This window comes from Malaya genurostris, chromosome 3, assembly GCF_030247185.1.
Source record: "Malaya genurostris strain Urasoe2022 chromosome 3, Malgen_1.1, whole genome shotgun sequence".
Lineage (NCBI taxonomy): Eukaryota > Metazoa > Arthropoda > Insecta > Diptera > Culicidae > Malaya > Malaya genurostris.
The window spans coordinates 170,514,430-170,536,327 of NC_080572.1; the positions used below are offsets into that span (position 1 = coordinate 170,514,430).

At 37.6% G+C, this 21,898-nt stretch overlaps 2 protein-coding genes across 4 annotated transcripts in view; one reads left to right on the top strand and one right to left on the bottom strand.

Annotated features, from left to right (window-relative positions):
• The window catches only part of LOC131434478 (AT-rich interactive domain-containing protein 2), a 33,685-nt gene extending 12,157 nt beyond the window's left edge, over window positions 1-21,528 (bottom strand). For 2 of the 3 annotated variants that reach the window (XM_058601217.1, XM_058601216.1), the window contains exons 1-4: window positions 21,197-21,528; window positions 18,965-21,137; window positions 11,783-12,208; window positions 7,088-7,522 (exon numbers count right to left, since the gene is read on the bottom strand). In XM_058601217.1, the coding sequence (XP_058457200.1) occupies window positions 7,088-7,522; window positions 11,783-12,208; window positions 18,965-21,137; window positions 21,197-21,393 (3,231 nt within the window). In that variant the 5' untranslated portion in view covers window positions 21,394-21,528. The remainder of the gene's footprint in view (window positions 1-7,087; window positions 7,523-11,782; window positions 12,209-18,964; window positions 21,138-21,196) is intronic. The other variant, XM_058601218.1, reaches the window with a different exon arrangement.
• Window positions 9,222-18,918, top strand: LOC131434479 (uncharacterized). The gene is made up of 2 exons (XM_058601219.1): window positions 9,222-10,120; window positions 18,524-18,918. The coding sequence occupies exons 1-2, from the start codon at window positions 9,303-9,305 to the stop codon at window positions 18,774-18,776; spliced, it is 1,071 nt and encodes a 356-aa protein (XP_058457202.1). The 5' UTR covers window positions 9,222-9,302; the 3' UTR covers window positions 18,777-18,918.
• Window positions 21,529-21,898: the final 370 nt, after the last annotated feature.

Consider the following 21,898-nt stretch of genomic DNA (forward strand, 5'->3'; position numbering starts at 1 on the left):
CGATATACAGTCTCGGGGTATATTTGGCGTTACGCAAAGACTATCAGTAGACCGCAACTTACTAGAGCATGTAGAAGATATCAGAGTGAGGGCATCAGAAAATGTTAAACGCCAGCAGGAGTACAATAAACGGTACTATGATCGTAAAGTCACGGTGAACTCAGTATACAGGGTCGGGGATTTGGTCTTGAATCGCAACGTCGCACAGTGGTTCGAATCAATAGAAACGTGGACATAAATCAGTAGCTGCCAAACCGTTCTTCTGATGCATATAGTTGCTTCTAAGAAATTATTTACAAATATATACCGCGTAATTTCATTCTATCTCTAATTGTTCATGGCCTACTTTGACAAAAAATATAACCATAACTTTTTTTCTGAAGAGATGTAAAATTTTTTTCTTCTTCAAACTTTTAGAACTATTGAAAATAATTTACTTTGTCAAATATACCAAAAGTCTAGGTCGCACCGTTTCGGATATACAAAGCGTTTTTATGGCAACCCCCTTAAAATCAGTTTTTTATTTATAACTTGATTCGAGTTAGTTTTTTATGCATACTTTCTTTGGAATAATTGAAGAAAATAAAAAATCCCATATTTTTGTTGAAGGTAGTGCATAGGTTTCTTGTTTCCTGGCAAAGTTATACAACATTTTACCTTTTTTTCACCTCTCATAAAACCTTACACAGAAGCGAAATATGCAACTTTATGCAGCTGATTTTTACAAAATTTGTAGGAAAAGATGTGCCCAATATCATAAAAAAAAATCTAAGTGGAACTCGGTGGAACTTTTTTTTAGGTCTTTTCAAAGTTAGTTTTAATTACTGAATTATGGCAACCCCCTTAAAACTAGTTTCCTAGTCATAACTTGTTTCGTGTTATTTTTTTATGCATACTTCGTTTGGATTAATTGTACAAAATATAAAATTTCATAATTTTGTAGAAACTAATGCATAAGTTTATTCTTTTCTGGAAAATTTATGCATAATTTTACTTCTTACCTAGAATACCTTGTGCCGAAACGAAATATGCAACTTAATGCAGCAAACTTTTATAATACTTATAGGAGAACATGTACCTTATCCAATTTATTTTCCAATGAGAATATCTTGAGTACTCTTCGTGTGACTCATTCTCACTGTGGCCATGCTGAAACCATAAATGGTTAAGAAACTGAGGGCGCACAGTGGTCCAAAACTGGAAAAAGACGGTCACAAGTCTGTACCTTTCACTGATTTTTAAGAGCTAACGTGTCTTCGAAGAAGTTTTACAAAATTATATAACGCTTCTTTTGAAAGTAGCACCTTAATTTTTGTTAAGGGGGTAATACCGATTTCGAAAAAAAATAATTTTGTTTTTGACGAAAAAATTTTTTTTTTCTATCTCATTTCAAAGAAAAAAACATTTCAAGTATTTTTGCTGAAGATATGAATAATATAAAAAAAATATTTTTTGAGATATTCGCTTTATTTCAAAAACAGAATTTATCTCCATTACCTAAGTATCTACTTCAAAGTTAGCATTTAAATGAGTAACTTTTCCCAATACTTTTCACAACCTAATCAATCAACTAGGTAGTTAATGTTACCTAATAAATCATTACAATATGTCACTTAGTCGCATTGCATTCGATCAATCAGTATCAGTCACGCTATCGTCCGAGTTTTCCATATCGCTAATTTCTTGTTCTGTTGTAAGTTCTAGCATATCAATTGCTTCCAGTGACAATTTCTTTCCAGTTTTGATAGGTTTGTAATAAATATTCGAAATCAGTAGGTCAGACGCTACTAGGAGTCGAAAAAAAATTTGTCATCGTTTTTTCACGGCTGTTTTTCCTCGTGCCCAAGTTTGGATTTTTTTTATTTGTTTATTAATTTTTAACTTTTTTCATTCAATAAACTATAAAGGTTGTTTTATGGAATGGCTTATTTGAAACCTAAGAAAAAACCGTACATTCATGCCTTGGACGAATTTTTGTATCTTTGTTATATTTTACAGGCTGTTGAAAAAAGGCTTTGTGTGAAATACCCCATGGATTATTACTTTGTTACTTTTTACAATTGAATTTTTTGTTACTTTTTACAATTGACAATATTAGAATAAATCTAAGTGGAACTAGATGCAATTTTAGGCCTTTTCAAATTTAGTTTTAATTATTGAAAATCCGAAAAATTATCAAAACTTCAAAACATATTTCAAAAATGGAAAAATATTTTCTAGACAAAATATGATAAAGTATTGTTAAAGTACAAACCTTTACGAAGAGATTTCATGTTTAAACGTGTAAATAAATTGAGTTATCGCGAAGCAACACGATTTTTAAGACGAGATGTTTATCGGGCGACTGCAAAAGTGAGTTACAGAAATAGCAGACGCGTGACGCTGTTTCTTAACCATTCATGGTTTCAGCATGGCCATAGTGAAAATGAGTCACACGAAGAGTACTCAAGATATTCTCATTGGAAAATAAATTGGATAAGGTACATGTTCTCCTATAAGTATTATAAAAGTTTGCTGCATTAAGTTGCATATTTCGCTTCGGCACAAGGTTTTCTAGGTAAGAAGTAAAATTATGCATAAATTTTCCAGAAAAGAATAAACTTATGTATTAGTTTCTACAAAATTATGAAATTTTATATTTTCTACAATTAATCCAAACGAAGTATGCATAAAAAAATAACACGAAACAAGTTATGACTAGAAAACTAGTTTTAAGGGGGTTGCCATAATTCAGTAATTAAAACTAACTTTGAAAAGACCTAAAAAAAAAGTTCCACCGAGTTCCACTTAGATTTTTTTTATGATATTGGGCACATCTTTTCCTACAAATTTTGTAAAAATCAGCTGCATAAAGTTGCATATTTCGCTTCTGTGTAAGGTTTTATGAGAGGTGAAAAAAAGGTAAAATGTTGTATAACTTTGCCAGGAAACAAGAAACCTATGCACTACCTTCAACAAAAATATGGGATTTTTTATTTTCTTCAATTATTCCAAAGAAAGTATGCATAAAAAACTAACGAGAAACAAGTTATAAATAAAAAACTGATTTTAAGGGGGTTGCCATAAAAACGCTTTGTATATCCGAAACGGTGCGACCTAGACTTTTGGTATATTTGACAAAGTAAATTATTTTTAATAGTTCTAAAACTTTGCAGAAGAAAAAAAAATTCTATCTCTTCAGAAAAAAAAGTTATGGTTACATTTTTTGTCAAAGTAGGCCATGAACAATTATTGATAGGATCAAATTACGCGGTATATATTTGTAAATAATTTCTTCAAAGCAACTATATGCATTAAAAGAACGGTTTGGCAGCTACTGATTTATGTCCACGTTTTTATTGATTCGAACCACTGTGCGTCGTGTCTGTGGGAGAAAATCATAAACTGAAACCCAAATAGAAAGGCCCATATATAGTTAGCAGAGTTTTAGATTACAATCGATATGTTATAACTGATATCGACAAATATCAAGTATCCAGTCGACCATTCACTGGTATTTTCTATCCAACCAATATGAAATTGCATCAAAAATCAGACTCGAATACCGATACTAAGGACGGTGTAACCTCAAAACAGTGAATCACTTTGCGTCTTTGTTACATGCTGAAATCTAATGGGCTTAATCATCTAAACTTTCCAGTATTTAACAAAATAACTAATAGTACTGTTGTTGTACCGTTGAATTCCACTATGTCACGTCATTACACTCTCACAAAGTCACTATTTTCACAGTCACTTTTTTACGAAAGTGTATCAAACGTTATAATACAGATACGTATTTCGGAATGCTATTTCCATCCTTCTTCAGTGTATCGGTTTTATAAGTTTATTCTATAAACTCTCCTCCAACCAAGAATAGACTGCTCCGAGCTCTTACAACTTTTACAAATAGATATCCATCGCCGTAATCTTAGAAACTATTCTTTTCTTAGGACCCCCTATGCTAGAACTAATTATGGGTATAACGAACTTTTTGCCAGCATGTGCCGAATATTCAACAACTGTTCCAATTCATTCGACTTTAATCTATCACGAAACGTTGTCAAGAAATTGTTCCTAGGGTTACTATCTCATTAGTTTTAGTTTTAGTTAGTTTAGAAATACTATGTTTAAGTGAAATGTATCATTTGGATGATTGTAATCTGTTGATGCTAAAGATGAGGAGGTTTTATGCCTGTTGGAGAGCAAGTTTGACAGAAACTAACTCCACCGGGCTTTTACCTGCTCCAAATAAACAAATAAACAAATGAGCATAGTAGTATACATGCAGTGTTCTGTACGCTAAGATTCGGCTGCGATGTCTGTTGAAACAGAATAGTCAAATTCCACAAAAGAAGTGTAATGCCAAGACCTTGCTTTCCTTTACTTTGTCTAACTAGATTGTTTCTGTTAAAGCTTCTCGGTGCTTAAGATTCGTGATGTGGATGGCAAAGCACTTTACTGATGTTTATTGCCTTAAATGTCCCTATATTGTTCAGTAGTTTAAAACCCTCTTCACTGTGGCGTGCTTCAATGATAGCAGATATTTTTAACGGAAGAATTGACTGCCCCTTTTTTGCTTCGTGAATTTAATATGAAAGCTCAACCTTGTATTCTCCGTAACAACACCTTTCTTTGACTACTTCTATGCCGCACTATCTATGTAATTAGTGGATCCGTTATCGGTGTACAAAGATCGTTAGAACGATTATCATCTGGTTTCAGCTTCAACCTTCTGCATAATACAATACAAATTTTTAACCTTTTCAAGAAGTATTAGAACCAAGGATGGCTTTTATCGTATCAAAGAACGCTCACTCGCAACTCTGTACACGATTCAATAAGTGCCATCAAAGAGAGACGGATATCATCGCAGCAACAAAAAACCAACATGGTTCATTTAACATAGAATAGACACCAGTGCGAGAGCGAATTTCTCTCGATGACCTGTCTGAGAATCAAAGGTTAGCTCGCTGCTGTGGGGATTCTATCTGAAGCAACAAACGGTCGCTTATTCTCGATTCGCGATCCGATTTTGTATGGGCAGTTAATAATTGCGATAGAATCATTTTACTATTGCCGCTTATTCTAACTATGTGCATATAACCTTTGTATAAGTTGTGTCTATGAAAATCTATGTGAATGCTTCACACAGGGGTTTTGAAATATTGCAACCTAGTATGAGAATCATCAAGTCGAATCATCGATTCGATTTTCTGCGATAATTGTCAACTTGCGATTCTCTCTTGGTGAATTCCACACAGCACCAATCATTGTCAAACTGTAATTTTTTTAAGGGCCGTGAAATACTCAGAGTATGAAGTGGAGTGAAGAAATGTAGAAAAATTCTCTCGCGGTTCATGCATTGAGAGACTCGAGATTGTAAGATTTTATCATCGGCCATTAGTATTAGCTTATCAAATAACCAGATAGTGGCTTTCAAACGAGTCTAAGTTTTTCGAAATCGACTCTTCCATCTCCAAGAAATTTTGGTTCATTAAAAAAATTTCAATTACGTCACATATAAGATTACATCTCTCGAACCACAAATGTTCGCCATAACCCTTCCAAATAGGATAAACAATACCGGCATACAAATAAGGCTAAGTTCATCATCTTCGGGAAAATTCAACCGATGAAAAATGTGCGGTTATTCGGTTACGTCACTTATACTATTCTATCTTCGGAACCGGAGGAGACAACCATTTGAACTTTCGAACTCCATTAAAAAATCAATAGAAACTTTCAAAAGAAACTACACATGTAGAAATCGGCTAAGCCATCGCTGAGAGAATTGAGCAGTAAAATAAACAATGCGTTTTGTCGGTTATGTCACTTATACCATTATATCTCCGGAACCAGAAATGGCAGCTATATGATTTTCAAATTTGATCCATGGTCTGAAAGTAACTTTCAAACCTAGCTAGTAAAAATTGGCTCAGCCATCTCCAAGAAAACTGAGCAGTTAAAAAATCTTTGAAAATTACACGTACTTACACACAGACATTTTCCGATCTTGTCAAGCTGAGTCGAATGCAGTGGCGTACCGAGGAAATTTGACGCACGTGGCAAAATAAGAGTTTTGCCGCCCCCATCGTTGGATTAGTGAGCAAAAATCTAAAATCCGGAAATCCGCAAAGATCTTCAACGAGCAAAAAAAAGGTCCCAAAGATAAAAGATTTCATCGCTGGAATAATGATAAAGGAAGTTTATTTGGACATACGAAAGCGACAAGCGAAATCTACCAACAATGTGCGAAAATTAAAGGTAGGTTGAATGATGGAGATCCGAAGCATAACTCGAAATTGGTATCAAATTGATTCAAAGAACACAAAATCAACGTTTTAAAATCCCCAGACCTTAATCCGATAGGTCATCTGTGGTCTATCCAACGTCGAACGTTTACGTATTAGAAGATTTTCACTATACTATTGTAAGTAAACATGATTCCTAGAAATGGCGAGAATAATAATTCAAGATACTTTTATTGATCAAGTAATCACAATAGCATGAGCTTTGCCAAGTCATTCAATCCGCTAGTTGATATGGTAAAAATCTTAGCCTTATTGAACTGCGAAAAATTTGAGAGACTGTAATTACATCTATCTATATAGCAGAAATACGTTTTTTAATCACTTTCCATCAAAATAACCAATTTAAATCCCCCATTTTTCACTCCACACTTTGGTGAAGTCTGTTCCACCACCCCTGGATCTATCGATAAATTCTGTTTTAATTATTAGATGAGTAAACTTCACGCAAATCATTTCAAACAACGTTATTTCTTCTCGCTTGTTCCTATATCTACATGTAAACTCAATGTTTAATTTTTTGTTGTTTTTAATGTCGATTATACTAAGTAGATGTTTTTCAGCAAGGACGTGAGAGTTGTGCTGTTATTTTCAAATTACACATATAGTTTGAACATAAATCATTGAGTGCGTTCATAACACTGATTAATTCACACTCATGCAATGGAATTAGTTATTTTTAGTGTACGGGATAAGTGGTTATTTCATATTCACACACACACGCGCACTCACAAATCAGAAATGCATATTCTTTAAAACAATAGACTACTTTTGTTTGGTTTTATCACGTAAGTTACCTGATGCACGTTAACATTCGATGCAGTCAAACTATTGCTAATGGAAGAAGAAGAAGGGATGATGCTAGTGTTGCTAGTGGTAGTAGACAACAAACTACTGGTAGCAGAGGATGACACGACGACGCAGCCGGTGCTGCTACTGCTGGTAGCAGTCGATTCGTTACTCGTCACCGTTGTTACCTTGTTCGCCAACAGGCTCTTGATCAATGCCGACGGATTGGTTGTAGTCGACGAGATTGTACCGGACTGGTTCATAATCGTTGTCGTACCGGTCGTCTGCTGCGGTGGCTGAGGTGGTGCGATAACCGTTCCTAATGGCTGTGGCGAGATTGTGGTCTGATTTACTACGATTACGTTGTTCTGTGGGTCAATGGACGAATTAGGGTTTAAAATTTGCTGCATGATCTGTGCTGGCTGGTTTTGATGAGACGGTTTCTGAAAGTTATAACGTAACAAGTTAGTTTACAAATGACAGATCAGAAAACGATATGAATGTATATAAGAATGCATATAAAAAGCATTAGTAATTTATACTATTGATTATTAATACACTGCTTAGTAGAAAAACCTAATTAAGCCCATTAAAGTAAAATGCCGAAAAAAAGCTATTTATATACAAAACTTTGACACATCAAACTAGATAAACTCACCGGTAAGTAATTTTTGTGCTGAAATCATTAAATGTGATAGCTTTTGACAATATTCTATATGACACAGTCATTCCAAATACAAATTATTTATATTTGTTCATTCCTTCCATCCCAAGAAACAAGATTTGGTTTTGCATCAAGTAATAAAGACAATGATAACAAATACATCATTTACAACTCAACAACACAGAGGTGAAAACATTACAGGATATCACATCTCAAAAATACAACTATACTCAGTAGGCCAAATTCATTGTGAATATTCGTCAAATCATTCTTTTAGTAAACCCTTCCGGTACCAAACGAGATCAAATTTTTGTAACAATTTTATTTTGTACAAAATGAGTTCTGAATTTAGTGACATTATTTCACCAAGAAAAGATGGGCCAAATTTTTACCCAACTAGCGAAAGTAATACGCCATACCCAAATCCTAGTTTATCAAGAAATGTACAGTCTTCAAAAGGACTTCGACCACCGAGTGGAATTCGACCTCCAAGTGGAGGACTCCGACCACCGACCGGCAGTGGATTGGGCCACCCAGCTCCTCCTGGCAAACCAGCTCCTCACTACACGGGATTTCTGCGTCAACCCACTGGATTTCAAGTACAATCGATGAGAGTTTCTGGAACTGAAATATCACAACCACATTCATCATTATCGAATTCAAATGAACAATTTCCCTCTAAGCAACCAAAATCCGCTATTTGTGTTCCGGACAAAAGCTTGCAAAAATTGATACCTCTTCCTGGAGCACCTCAGAAACTAGCAATGATACCGAAACCAATTAGAATTCAAGGTCCAGATTTTTCCAAGTTACCATCTAAAACACCTACGCGAATTCCATCAGCGTCGCTTCTGCCTAAACCAGCATACATACAGTCTTCCGAATCCTCAGTTTATGAACGACCTGCGGAAAGACGAATAACACCAACAACTCGGTTGAAGCCTCCATCATCTAAAATAATTCAACCAACACCAATGAGAACACAGGACGTTCATCAATTACCAATTATACGGTTAACACCTAGTTCTCCACCGAGAAGCACTGTATCGAAAAAAGATCCACGTACTCCAATCTCTAGGACACGACCAGCTACTGCTCCAGCGACTACTCCGAGACGTAGCCCAATTTCGATTCCTAAAACTCCTGTTTCGATTGTGCGCCCTCCAACAGCCGCAATGAAAACTCCACATCGAACGCCAAGTTCGACGCTTTCACTACCACTACCTCGAACAGCAATCAAGAAGCGTATCGAGTCCATAGATCCTGATGCTGAAGTGTACAATATTGTAGGAAGAGATGTAGAATTTGTTGATTGGATACCATCGCCTGAGGTTATACGAGAGATGCCACCTGTAAAAAAAGCTGTTGCTCGACCGGTCGGAAAGGCCAACATTGTAAAAGGTTTAGTTCATTCAAAGACAAGCCCACCTAAAGAACATGTGCCAGTCAAACGACCACCAAAAGAGAAGAAAATTTATCAATTCCCTGATGAACCATCTGTAGTGGCAGCAAAGCAGTTTGCTGCTCAAATCAGCTCAGATCTAACCAGATTTAAACAAATGGGAACGGATATGCAAGAATTGAAAGGGAGGAAGTCGTCTGTCTTAGAGAGAATAAAGAAGATGTACGCCGCAGAAGGTCGCACCGAAAAGGAATCAACTGTGTTAGAAATGGAGGGCTTTAGGGAGAAATATGGTATAACACAGAGTCCAAAGATGCGCCAATTGCTAGAGGTGACCGGTGAATGGAATCGAGAAATTTTAGAAAACCAACAGTTCCAAGAAAGGTTAGCTCAAGCAACTCCAATCACTCCAAAAGATAGAGTAAAAGTGGTGCCGTCTTTAGACTACATAATAGAGTCTCCCGAAGCACACCAGGATGTGATGCAACGTTCTAAAATAGAACTTATTCGACGAGAAAAAATTGACGACTACAGGCAACGGATGGAAGTTCACAAAGAATATCGTAAGCTGTTGGAGGACCGAAAGAAAAATATTATAAGCCGCAGACCATTAACGAAGCAGGAACGCGACGATATTCGAAAACTTTACCAGGACGCCCAAGAGATGCGTTATACTACTCCAACGGAAGAGGAACTCGACAACGCCTTACGATTATCAGAGATGATGGAACTTGAAGAAGCACGCGTGTCTATGAAGGATTCTCCAGACAGGAATGTGGAAGTATTACTACCGGAAACGTGTCCGACAGTGGATATAACCGGTGCAGTCGGAGATGTTTTGATTCCCGTGGAAATCCCGATCGAAGAAATGGTGACCATTAACAGTTTGGATCGTAGTACGGCTAAAGTAGCATTGAAAGCGTCTTTGATACCAGCGCCTACCGATGATGCGGCCACAAAACTGTTGGAATCAGGGTAACTATATTTTTATTAGTATTATTATCACACCTGCTTTATTTCGTCTTGGTTGAAGTGAAACTACAATAATACACTGAAGTCTTTTTTACGCGAATTTACGTACCGCATAACTCTGAAAATTCGCATAAAAAACCGCATAACTCTGAAACTTCGCATAAAAAAACCGCATAACTCTGAAACTTCGCATAAAAAAGACCGCAGAAGGGCAACCGCATAACTCTGAAAATTCACATAAAAAACCGCATAACTCTGAAACTTCGCATAAAAAAACCGCATAACTCTGAAACTTCGCATAAAAATAGTCGCGTAAAAAACCGCATAAAAAAGACCTCAGTGTACTAATAATTGAAACTGGCATAATCGAGCAATTGACGCGAAGGTAACAATTTTGAAAGAATTGTGTGCAAAAAAGTTGATAACATGTGAATAATTTTTATTTAAAAACAGATTTATAAACTGTGAAATTTTAAAAAATGGAAATCACAGTTTATGTTATCTTTGTCACTTTAGTAAATGGTTTTATATAATACTTTTTATTTAAATATATTAAGAACGATGGCCCAGGTTGGCGGTTCAATGCGTTGGGCGCTGGTCTTACGAGCTAGTTTTCGTGTATCCGAGCCTCAACCTGGAAGGATTTTCATGACGTATATTACTAAAACAAAACTCTGTTGACGTTTATTTCTTTGGTTCTGCTCTTCCGGCAGTGAAACACCGTCATTTCTGCTCGAAAGTGCAAAACCAGCCTGGAAGAACCTAACTTCTTACGCCCCTATACCATTCGAATCAGTTCATCAGCAAATGTGTGTATGAAAAGCTCTGTGTTTTCATACAATGTTCCTGAATGTTATTTGGATCCGACTTCTGGTTCCGGAACTACAGGATGATATGGAATGAAATTAAAATGTCATTCATTTTTCTCGGAAAGGCAAAAACACAACCGTTGGGTACTATTTCTTTTCCAGGCATAAAGTCTTTAGTTCGGAATCTTTGAGTATTATTAAGACAAACGTGCAGTTGCTCTTAGCGGTTCAATGCATAGGGCGCTGGTCTTTCAAGCCAGTTGTCGTATGTTCGAGCCCCGACCTGGAAGGATTCTTAGTGTCAGTAGGATCCATTGTACTAGCCATGCAATGATTCTATACACTAAGAATCGGCTGCGAAGTCTGTCGAAACAGAAAGGCCAAATTCCACGAAAGGAATGTAATGCCAAGACTTTGCTTTGTTGCATTTGCTCTGAAAATACCAGCTATGCGTTGTGAAAATGAGACCTTAACTTATACTACCATCTTATTTGCAAAAGAATATAAAAATGTTGGATTACTTATTAGTTACTACAGAATTTGGTGTGCAGAATATTACAACCAGTGTATTTTATGTTACATTTGAAAACCAAGGTACTTTGAAATAAATATGTATTACATAGCTATAAGCAGATATATGAGTTCTTAAGAAAGTTAACGCAATGAAATCTGCAATCTCTATTGTTCTAAAAACCTGCGAATATATTTTAACTGAAGCATCATGGTAATGCGTTAGCCAAACTAAAAAGCAAAGCGTTAGCTACAAACTACAAAAAAAACAAACTAACTACTTATACATAATGAATATTGCTCATAACATTACAAACTGAAGAATTACTATACATTTACGTCTGACCTGGGTCATGAGGCTTTGCTTTCCACTGGTACTAGCGGTAGCACCCGTTCCGCCGCCAATCAGTTGGGGTTTAATCTGTTGAACTGGTTTAGTAGTTGGAGGCTGTTGTTGAGCTTTTGATAATGCATGAACTGAAGGGATTGGTTTTTGGATGACAGTCAATTTTCCAAAATTTCCATGATGCATTGGATTTGATTTCGCCATAGTTCCTAGTGATGTTACTGACTTGGAAGTTGCATTTGACGTCGTAGGTACGCTCATATTTGAATGTGAGTGAGAACCACTGACTATGTTTTGTCCAGGTCCACATTTGCCATTATTTGATACATTCTGATGCGGCTTACTATCATTATGGCTCATGACTGCGCCATGAGTTGCGTTACTGGTGTTACTGATGATGGTGCTACTAGATTCTACGCTTGGATTCTATCATATACGGGAGGCCGTTGGATATTGCCAATTGAAGATACGTGTAGGTTAGCATACAAACAGATTACAAATATTGTATTAGACAAAACTATGTTATTTACTACACAAACTACAAAAGATTATCCAAGTACAGATTGCAGGGCGATTCTTTGGCTTACAACATATTTTTCAATCTATTCAGTAGGAATGGTATACAAACAAAATTTAACCAAGTAGGCAAGGTGTATCTGGCAATTTGAAATTTCGGGAAAGTTCGTCCTTTGTAAGACGGTTGAAAATTTTCGTAAGCATTTTTGTTTTACACTATGAACCAGGAATCCAACAAAATTGTGTCACCAAGGAAACTTCGACAGAGCCCCACCCGTGGGAGTGGTATCAATACAACCTATCAAAATCCATTGGGAGGACTTCGGCCACCGAGTGGAATGCAGTCAACAAGTAGAAGACTGCAGCCACCGAATGGAGCGCTTCGACCACCAAGTGGACGACTATATCTTAGTCATCCACTTGGTGGTCGAAGCGCTCCACTCGGTGGCTGCAGTCTTCTAGTTGTTGACTGCATTCCACTCGGTGGCCGAAGTCCTCCCAACCGTCTTCTGAAGTACCCGCACATGCTGGTGTCGCTCAACCAGCATCAAGAATAGCTCCTCCTACTCGACTGCAAGCGCCCTTGTCCAGATTAGTTCGACCAACGGCAACAAATAGACCAGTCGCTTCACATCAAGTATCTAGAGGAAGTCCGACGCAAGCAGAAACATCGCCGAAGCAGGGCGCAGATAACACTGCTGTTGTTACTTTAGATGTAGACGACTTCAGAGAAAAGTACGGTGTCACACAAAGTCCACAGATGTGCCAACTGTTAGAACTTACCGATCATTTGAACCGAGAAATTATAAAAAAACAACTCGAAGTGGAATCAATATCTCCTGGTAAAACAGCAGGACGTGCTCGATTAGAACTTTTTTATTCCCGGAAGCGGCGCCTGTGGCAGAAATATCTGGGACAGTTGGAGATGTTCTGGTGCCGGTTGAAATTCCTATTGATACAATGATAACCATCAGCAGCCTGGATCGAAGTACGGCAGAAATTGCCCTGAAGGCCGGTTTGATTGCAGTACCAGCAGATGATGCTGCTAAAGAGATTTTAGCAACTAGGTAATAGTATTCATTGTGTTACCTAGTTGCTAAAATCTCTTTAGCAGCATCATTGTGTTCATCATGTATTACTAACAAATAACCTATGAATTAGTTCACTGTAGAACGCTGACGACTTGAATTGTCAGTAGAGTTGCAAAAAATGACGAAAAAATGAGATCCTTATGAAATCGGAATTCGTGATCGTATATTCAAGTCACCGCATTTTGAGCTAAAACCAATGAAATTTTCATATTCGTTTGTTTGTTTGATGAAACTACCCTGGGACAGATTTAGTTATCTCAAGCGAAAACGACATAAGATTGAAATCGAACTTAACATAGCTCAATAGACGAATTTCTCGCCTAATCGTATTCGGAGTAGGACTGGACAGTTTCCAAAAACGGTCTAGACTGTTTTTGAAAAGGGTCAAACTTATTTTACCATTTTTTTTTTCAAATGGTCGAAAAGCGACAAATCCCACAACAATGTTTTGTACTAGTGATCAGTGAAATTTTCGAATAAAAATACTGAAAATTTCCAAATCGAGTCTTGCGCTGATCGAGATTAATTAAAAAAAAATTTAAGTTGATTTACAAAGAAAACTTTAGTTAGAAGAACATTTTTCCCTAAAAGTTTCTATCCTGCAATATACACAGAAAAACATTATGAATTTTACAGAATTGTACAGGCTCCGAATGTAATTTGCACTCGGCTACCAAGTGCCGCTGTATGGATTTCAAGCCATGTAATTTTCAAATCATACAAAACTACAAACTTCAAAATTTCAGAAACCGCGGGGCTAAACCGGCTTTCCATGAGGCTAAAAAGATTCACACAAAAATGAAGACCGAATAGAGTAGCGCGCCAAATCTCACGATGCCATAATAAGTGAAAAAAAAGAATGTTCGAATAGATTGTCTGTTGATTTCAATTTTTCGTGAGACATAATCCTGCTCGCCGAAAATATAGGTTTTGTCTCCAAATTTGACACCCTGCTGAACAAAGGAATTTATGCAGAAACCGGCTTTAGAGTTTTTACTACAGACTATTTAATTGTAGGGGTTGGGGTTCACTAGAAGATTAGCTATTAGCTCTCACCGGACAGTACCAGCCTAGATGCCGTGTGGAATCCGGCGGAAGAAAATGAACCAAGAATAGATCCACAGGATTCCTGCTTCCATGTAGTAAAAGGCGACAATTGCAGGAGTTTCTTTTTCCTTTCAGCTATTAGAAATTTTCAATATCTAACTGATTGAAATAATTCACTTCTGATTACTCTATTTTACTAAATTATCTCTTCGTTTAACCTATTTTCGTCTAGCTTCGGAGAAAAGTTTTATTTGGAATGTTTTCTTCTTTCATGTTATTGATTGTCTTTCAGGATTGTAAATTGAATGATAAAAAACAACTAATGCGTAAATTCGTTAATATTACAAAGTTAATAACAGAGATAACATATATCGGTATATTGAATACATAATAAAAAAACACTTGATTTTAATATTTCAAACAAAAAAATATTTTTCTCGGTAGCCGACTGCCCAGATCAACCAATATAACCAATTAATAATTTTATTAAAAAATTAAAATAATACAGTGGAAATAATAAAGGATCGGGACGCGCGTGAGGTCTGTTGACCTTTGTTTGGTGATTTAAAATGATTTTACAACAACTGCTTAGAATATGTCAATGCAATGAATCAACTGTTTTGTCTAAATCCTATTAACTCGTTTATTTTGTAATTTCATTTATAAAAAATAGGGAAGTTTTTATTCTTTACCCGATAGTATTGCAATTTTTTCTTCAGTTTCCTCGAATAAAAGCTGTGAATCAAGACTTCCCGGGACTTCAGTATCGGATATTGTTGAAACGTTCACTCGGGAAGTCATTGAGTTTACTGGTGCATCCGAACATCTTGAAACCGGAACAGGTCGCGCGTGAATACTACCATTACTGAAATTTATACTAACAAATATACTTCTCCTGTGACACTTGTGGAGTGCGCAGTAGTATATACGGCCTCTAGTAACAACAAGTGTTGGACTAACATCTCTTCCCATTCCTTAGACGATCTACATTCAGGCCTGGTCGGCGCCAGTACTGATCAATGAATTCTGGGGTTACCAGAAGATGTACATTGAAGCAGAGATGTCTATCTCCTCTGTGTGACGAAGAGCAAGCAAAATTTCTCCCCTCGCACTGACAACTTCAACGAGAGCTCTGCTCTTTCACATTTATACACCACTGTTGTGTAAGTGTGCACGCATCATGAGTGCGTTTGTTTATTTCCTTTTACCACTTCCACTGAATCGCACCAAAGTGCTAGAGCATTAGCTAATAAATTCTCTGAGGAGGATGCAGATACTTTCACAGAGGTGTACACGCCGGTGAGCACTCTGCTGTATGGTTTTCGTAGATGAAGCGTGGACACGCAAAATCAGCAAAATAAAACAATTTATCGTAAAATTTTCGGTTTTCCTTGCAAATTTTTCATAGCAAGGCCAGATCTACTCTCTATTAATTGAAGTTCACAGAAGTGTTTGCTCACAATCACGCGCCAGTGGTCACTTGGGTGTATTTAGACGAGAGCGCGTGTGAGCGATTCATGCGAAGAGAATGTGTTTCACTCGCGCCAGCTGCTTTAACCACAAGCACACACTCAAATGCTGTCTATTCGACACTGAGAAGAAGTGCGCTTTCCTCTTTGTGCGGTGCTTCGTTTTTTTCATCCTCGGTGTGGCAAAAATCTGACTCTAGCGTGTATAACTCTGGTGAAATGCCATCTCTGCATTGAAGGATGATTTACCAATTTCAGATCGAATCATCTAGAAATTCTGTACAATTTCAGCTAATCCCGATCAGTAACGGAGTGGCAACCAGGGGTGGTCACTCAAGCTCAAGCTATCCTTGGAAAAGTGACAAACTTTTTTTTTATCTAGATAATTTTTAGAAAAACAAATAAAATCTGAGAGCGTGCTGCTAATTCCGAATACACCCAGTAAATTCGAACATCGGACGCATCGTGCACGAAAGCTTGTGATTGCGTTTCGAACACGATTAAGGCTTACATTGTGTATCGCTAGAACAAAAGAGTGACTAGATACCAAAGGAAGAAACACAACGGCGGGAAGGGGTATAGCGCAGGTTGGATTCTCAACCCCTAACATAGGGCCAGAGTTTTTCTTGTCCTAAAAGGCGAATGGCCTTAAAGTTAAAGCTTTTATTATCGAATCAAAATCAATGTCAGATACTCTTCATCACCCTATCGGGGAGAAGTCGACTCAAAAATGCCTTGTTTGCTACCTCGTCGTTCTTGTACTTTAGTGATACATAATGAAAGCGTATAGCTTCTTCAGGATGGCGCGGTTGATGCAAATGGCGAATCCTATACTGAAAAACTACAAGGATCAGCCCCATGAAGTTGTCCGAGCCATTGATGTGTAACAAGGCAACCAAAATTTTCTAATGGTAGACATTTTCAATCAGTCGTTACACTTTTGAATCCGCAAATGCACGAGAGTCTTCTCGATCGAAAAATCAATACGTCGTTATTCAGAATAAGGGCGATAGACTCTGTTTGTCGTAATTCTATTTGTTTTGTAGCCGACGAAATCACATCAATAGCCCAAATGTATGCAGTTATATCTTTGTTCATGCTTACGATACGGATATCGATATTTAAGCTACTCTTCACCAAGCCTGTGTTCAAGTTTTGTATGCAAGCAGTTATTTCTATAGCGTTTCTCTACCATTACTACCATTCTGCGATTTCGGTTGAAGCGATAAACTTTTTCTCATTATCAATCGAGTTCATCTTATATAAATTAGAAATTAATCTTTGGCATTCAAAATTTACCCTGAGGTAGTTGTCAATTTCTCTGGTGAAACGACATAACATGGGGTTTCATCCAATGATTCATGACACAAGATCAGAGAATAGCAATTAAAGCTTCAAATCGTTTTATGACACTTTTTGTCTTGCTGTCTAGCAACAACCTACCTCTAGCATGCTACGCGTAGGACTGAAACGTTAGCTATAATTTTGCTTTTATTTATACGCCCTTATTCTGAATAACGTCGTATCGTTTTTTTCCCTCGTATTTCATTTGTATTCCCCATAACGCTATCAAAATCAAAGGTAGCTATGATTCGATCGAACCATATTCGATCGAAAAATCAATACAGCAGTGTTCTATTTTGTCTGCAAAAAATCTCCGGCATACTGGATTTTCCTGCCATAGTCGACGGTTTTGAAGGCAATTAGCTATAGAATACACTGGCACACACAGAGAGATATATACGAGTTCTGACCTCATCGAGCTGAGTAGAATGGTACGTAACACTATGGGACTTCGGGGCTCCGATCAAAAGTTAGTTTCTTCATTATAGGGCCTGTCTATAGAGAAAGACAAAAAAAAACGAAAATAGTAACACTATCAAAATCATTCCTTTGCGACTTTTTGCCCATATCGTTACTCCAGCACTACTGTATTGGAGTGCTAAGTTCCTTCTATCGTGCCCATTCACCCTTATTCTGAATACCGATGTATCGTTTTTTCGATCGTATTTCATTCGTATTCCAAATAACGCTAGCAAAATCAAAGGTAGCTAGGATTCGACCTAACCATATTCGATCGAAAAATCAATGCGTCGTTATTCAGAATAAGGTGATAATATCACAAAATTCACTGAATGAACATCATTTGACAGCTAACGGTGGTTTGTTTACGCATTCATTCTAACTTGAATACGTGTTATTAGAAATGTAAACACATCTGTACATGTCAAACATAAACTTTATTCATCCCGAGTTCATTTGTGATGTTATCTTGCAAATCCTAATTTGCTTGCTTCGAAGACAGCAAACGATGTCATACGGGGCAGACTCGCATGAGGCTGTTTTTTGGGGGGTTCAATCTTACACTGAATGAAAACATTTAAGACTTCCATATCATGCACTGAACCAAGTAAAAATCAGTTCCAAAACGTGTTAGAAATTTTCATAAACAGTTTCATGATTTTCACAACTACACTAGCTAAACAAGAGCGGAACAGGTAACTTCGGAATAAAAAAATCTGGTCCGTATATCCGTAGATCCTTTACACAATTCAAAGCGTCGAAAATAGAGATCATCCCTTAAGTTTTACTAAAACGCAACATATTTTCTTTCGCAGTATTGAAGAAATTACCAACACATCCATTCAACCAATACCTCAAACTGTGGATTCAATGTACGAGATCGATTTGAAATTGGACCGACCTAAACGACAAAACCTAATACAATTACAGGGAACGTCGCGTCCTTCCTGGTTCCCCGGATTCTATACAGTTTTTCCTGGCCCACCCGGTTTAGTGCAAGCTACAAAATCGCCCAGTTCGACCCTGCTAACTGCACGGAGAAAAATTCAGCCATCCGTTGCAGATTAGCTGGCTAAAATTGCAAGTATTGACAAAGTTTGCGATGATCTACAACAACACAATTTTGTAGTTTGGTATTTCTTCTGGTAGTGCTCGCGAACTTCCATTCAACGTTTAAATAGTAATTAATCAGTAAAAAGAGAGCGATTAATATCCACACAATTTAGTTTACGGAATTTAATAGAAATATCACTTACCATTGCTGCACTTTTCTGCAGAGCACCCGCAGATAACGAGGATGGCTTTGGTCTGAGTTTGATACCTTCGTAGTACAAGTTACAGGTTTCAACCCCGTTATGTTCGGTTTTAACCTGCGTCGGTCCAACAGTGCCTCCAAAAACGGTTCGCATGCAACGTGGAAAATGCGCTTGCGGTACTACAGCTTTGCGACCGATTTTTGCATTCGCTGCCAAATACTGCCGATATACTTCATTCTGTTCGATTTTACTCGCCAAGGTCGATGTAGTTTCAAAGGTTGCTTTCAACCAAGCATATGCAAACTGTTCATTCTCCTGGGACTGTTGTTGCTGAGCGTGTTTGGCCGCCACCGTCACCGGACCTGATACTGAACTTTGTGACGAGGTTGTAGCTGCTACTTGAGTAACAGGAAGTTTTGGCGGGGTTGCGTCACCACGGCTTATAATATTAACAGGTATTTGAGGAGATTGAGAAGCTGCTGGACGAGTTACGCTGGTTACTTGAATGCCCGTTGTATTCACGGGCGAAGCTGTACTCGTAGTAGTTGTGTTCATTTGACCAATTGCGGTTGAAGCCGCCATTTTACTTGATACTGTGTTCTTGGGAACCTCCGGTAGCGCAGGAATAGTTGGAATCGGAATTGAAGGTTGTTCTTTCTGTTGTACCGTTAGTTGAGCCATGCTTGGTGCTTGTGATTGCATAGTGGAGCTAGGATTTTGATTTGGATTGCCAGAATGATAACCGGATATATTCCCAGGGATGGTTTCCACTACTCGCATTAGTATACAAGCATCAGGACCATAACTTTGTGCTTCCACCGTTACCAGCGAAACCAACGTGTCAATTATACCAGTTACATGCATCATCGAGGTACAAGGTTTTTCGCCCATTGACGTTAACGAATAGATACATTCCAGTGTGTACAACAGCAACATTATGTCACTCAACGAAAGAAACAAACAAATTTGATCATATATCGTTTGATTCAAACATCTGGTAAGATTTTCCTCGTTACTTTCTTTCTGAGCTATTTTACTCAGTATTTCCAAACAACTAATGATGACTCCTCGATCTGCTCCCTCTAACCCTTCCGAAATTGTGGAAAGTAAGCATCTTGTGACCTCATCCGCTTGGGGATCGCTGATGTCAATTTCAATCGCAACATTACCCAACATATCCAATCCCATATGATGCAGATTATTCCATCGGGCGTTAGCACACATGATTAAAAATCTTAAAAACGACCGGTTAGCTCCCAATACAATAATATTTTCTTCGTTGAAGCTTAGGTTTCTAAATATTGACGCAATTTGTTGCACTCGTTGCCCAATATAGTCATTGGTTCCTAAACCAGATCCCAAACTGAGGAATCCTCTTAACGTCGCCATGTTCAATTGTCCACAATTTTCTTCATCTGCGGTCTTGTGGTCTTCCTCATATATACTTTTGATGAGTTCGGTAGGATCTCGTTCAAGCTTCTGAAAGCAATCTTCGTAAGATAATTCCAGCACTTGAGGTTTTTCCAGAAGACTATCTTTCCAAAACCGTTGCAATGAGTTATTTCTTATATTTGCATAGTAAACATTGAACATGTCTCGAAGAGTGTAATGGTTAAAGACTCCCCCGTGAGCCAACAGAACCTCAACTAATTTTGGGCATTTATCAACTTTCAGAGTATGTTTACTTTCATTAGACATCAGTGTACACACGTTTATAGCAAAATCCTGCTCATTCGGCAGCGGAGACAAAAGAGATAACATTAACTTGTCGTACTCGGTTGGTTTATACAAATCACATGACAAATTCAGCGAAGCTCTCATCGCTTCTGGTATGTTATGTTGTGCATGGTTATACACTGCCGGTATAGAATGTAGCATTCGGGCCGACCATCTTCGGTTGTGTCTTTTCTCCTCGTCTTCCTCATCAGCGGGATCTTTTTCTTCCCCGTGGAAATTAACCCGTTCGTATCTGTCCAAAAATCGAATATATATTTGCTTGATAGCAATCTCATTATTAACACAGTGTTTCGGAAGTTTCATTTCATCTATCACTTCATCCCAGTCCTCGCGGGCATTAACTTTCAACCAACCACCCCGACCAATAACGATTGAGTAAAGCTTATGCAAATCCACATCGCGTCCACATATTTTCGGCAAACGCACGAAAGGTGTACTAAAATAATAAAGAATTATCAAAACAGATTAAAATACTTCATAACTCAAATCACTCACCCGTTTTTCTCATGAAATTGAAGCAAGTCCTGCAAGAAACTAGCTTTACCCTTTTCAACAAACAGCTTTACTTTAGTTCGAGCTCTTCCACCGCTTTCTTTAGCCGGAGTGCTGCTACTGTTTTGGTTCATGAAGATATCATCTTCGTCCTGGCTGCGACGCTCTGTTTTGATTTTATTTTCACTATCAGTCGTCATACTTGAGAGCAATATTGTAATGTCGTTGTTTAATTGCTCTTAATGATTTGTTTCGCAAAATAATACCAACAAATTAAACTTTTTCCTAATAGCATACCATTTCCATCCACCGCCGTTTGCGTCGGAAAAGTAAAACAGTAACTATCATCGGATACACACTTTTCATAAAACACTCAAACGTTGCACAAACGAGATCTAAGCACTGAAATAAAAAACCTTTTCATATTCGTTGATTCGAACCCCGACCTGGAATGATTCGTTGTGTCAGTAGAATCGTAGCACCAGCCATGCAATGGTTCTGTACACTCGCAATCGGCTGCAAAGTCTGTTGAAACAGAAGGTCGAATTCCACTACAGGAATGTAATACCAAGGCTTTGCTTCATATTCGTTGAATTATTAAAATTGCGCGTGCAGATTTTGTTATAGGATACATGCATGTAAAAGTACCAATCGATCAGCGTAATAATGGTTGAAATTGGGAAGTGTTCAATTATAATCATATAA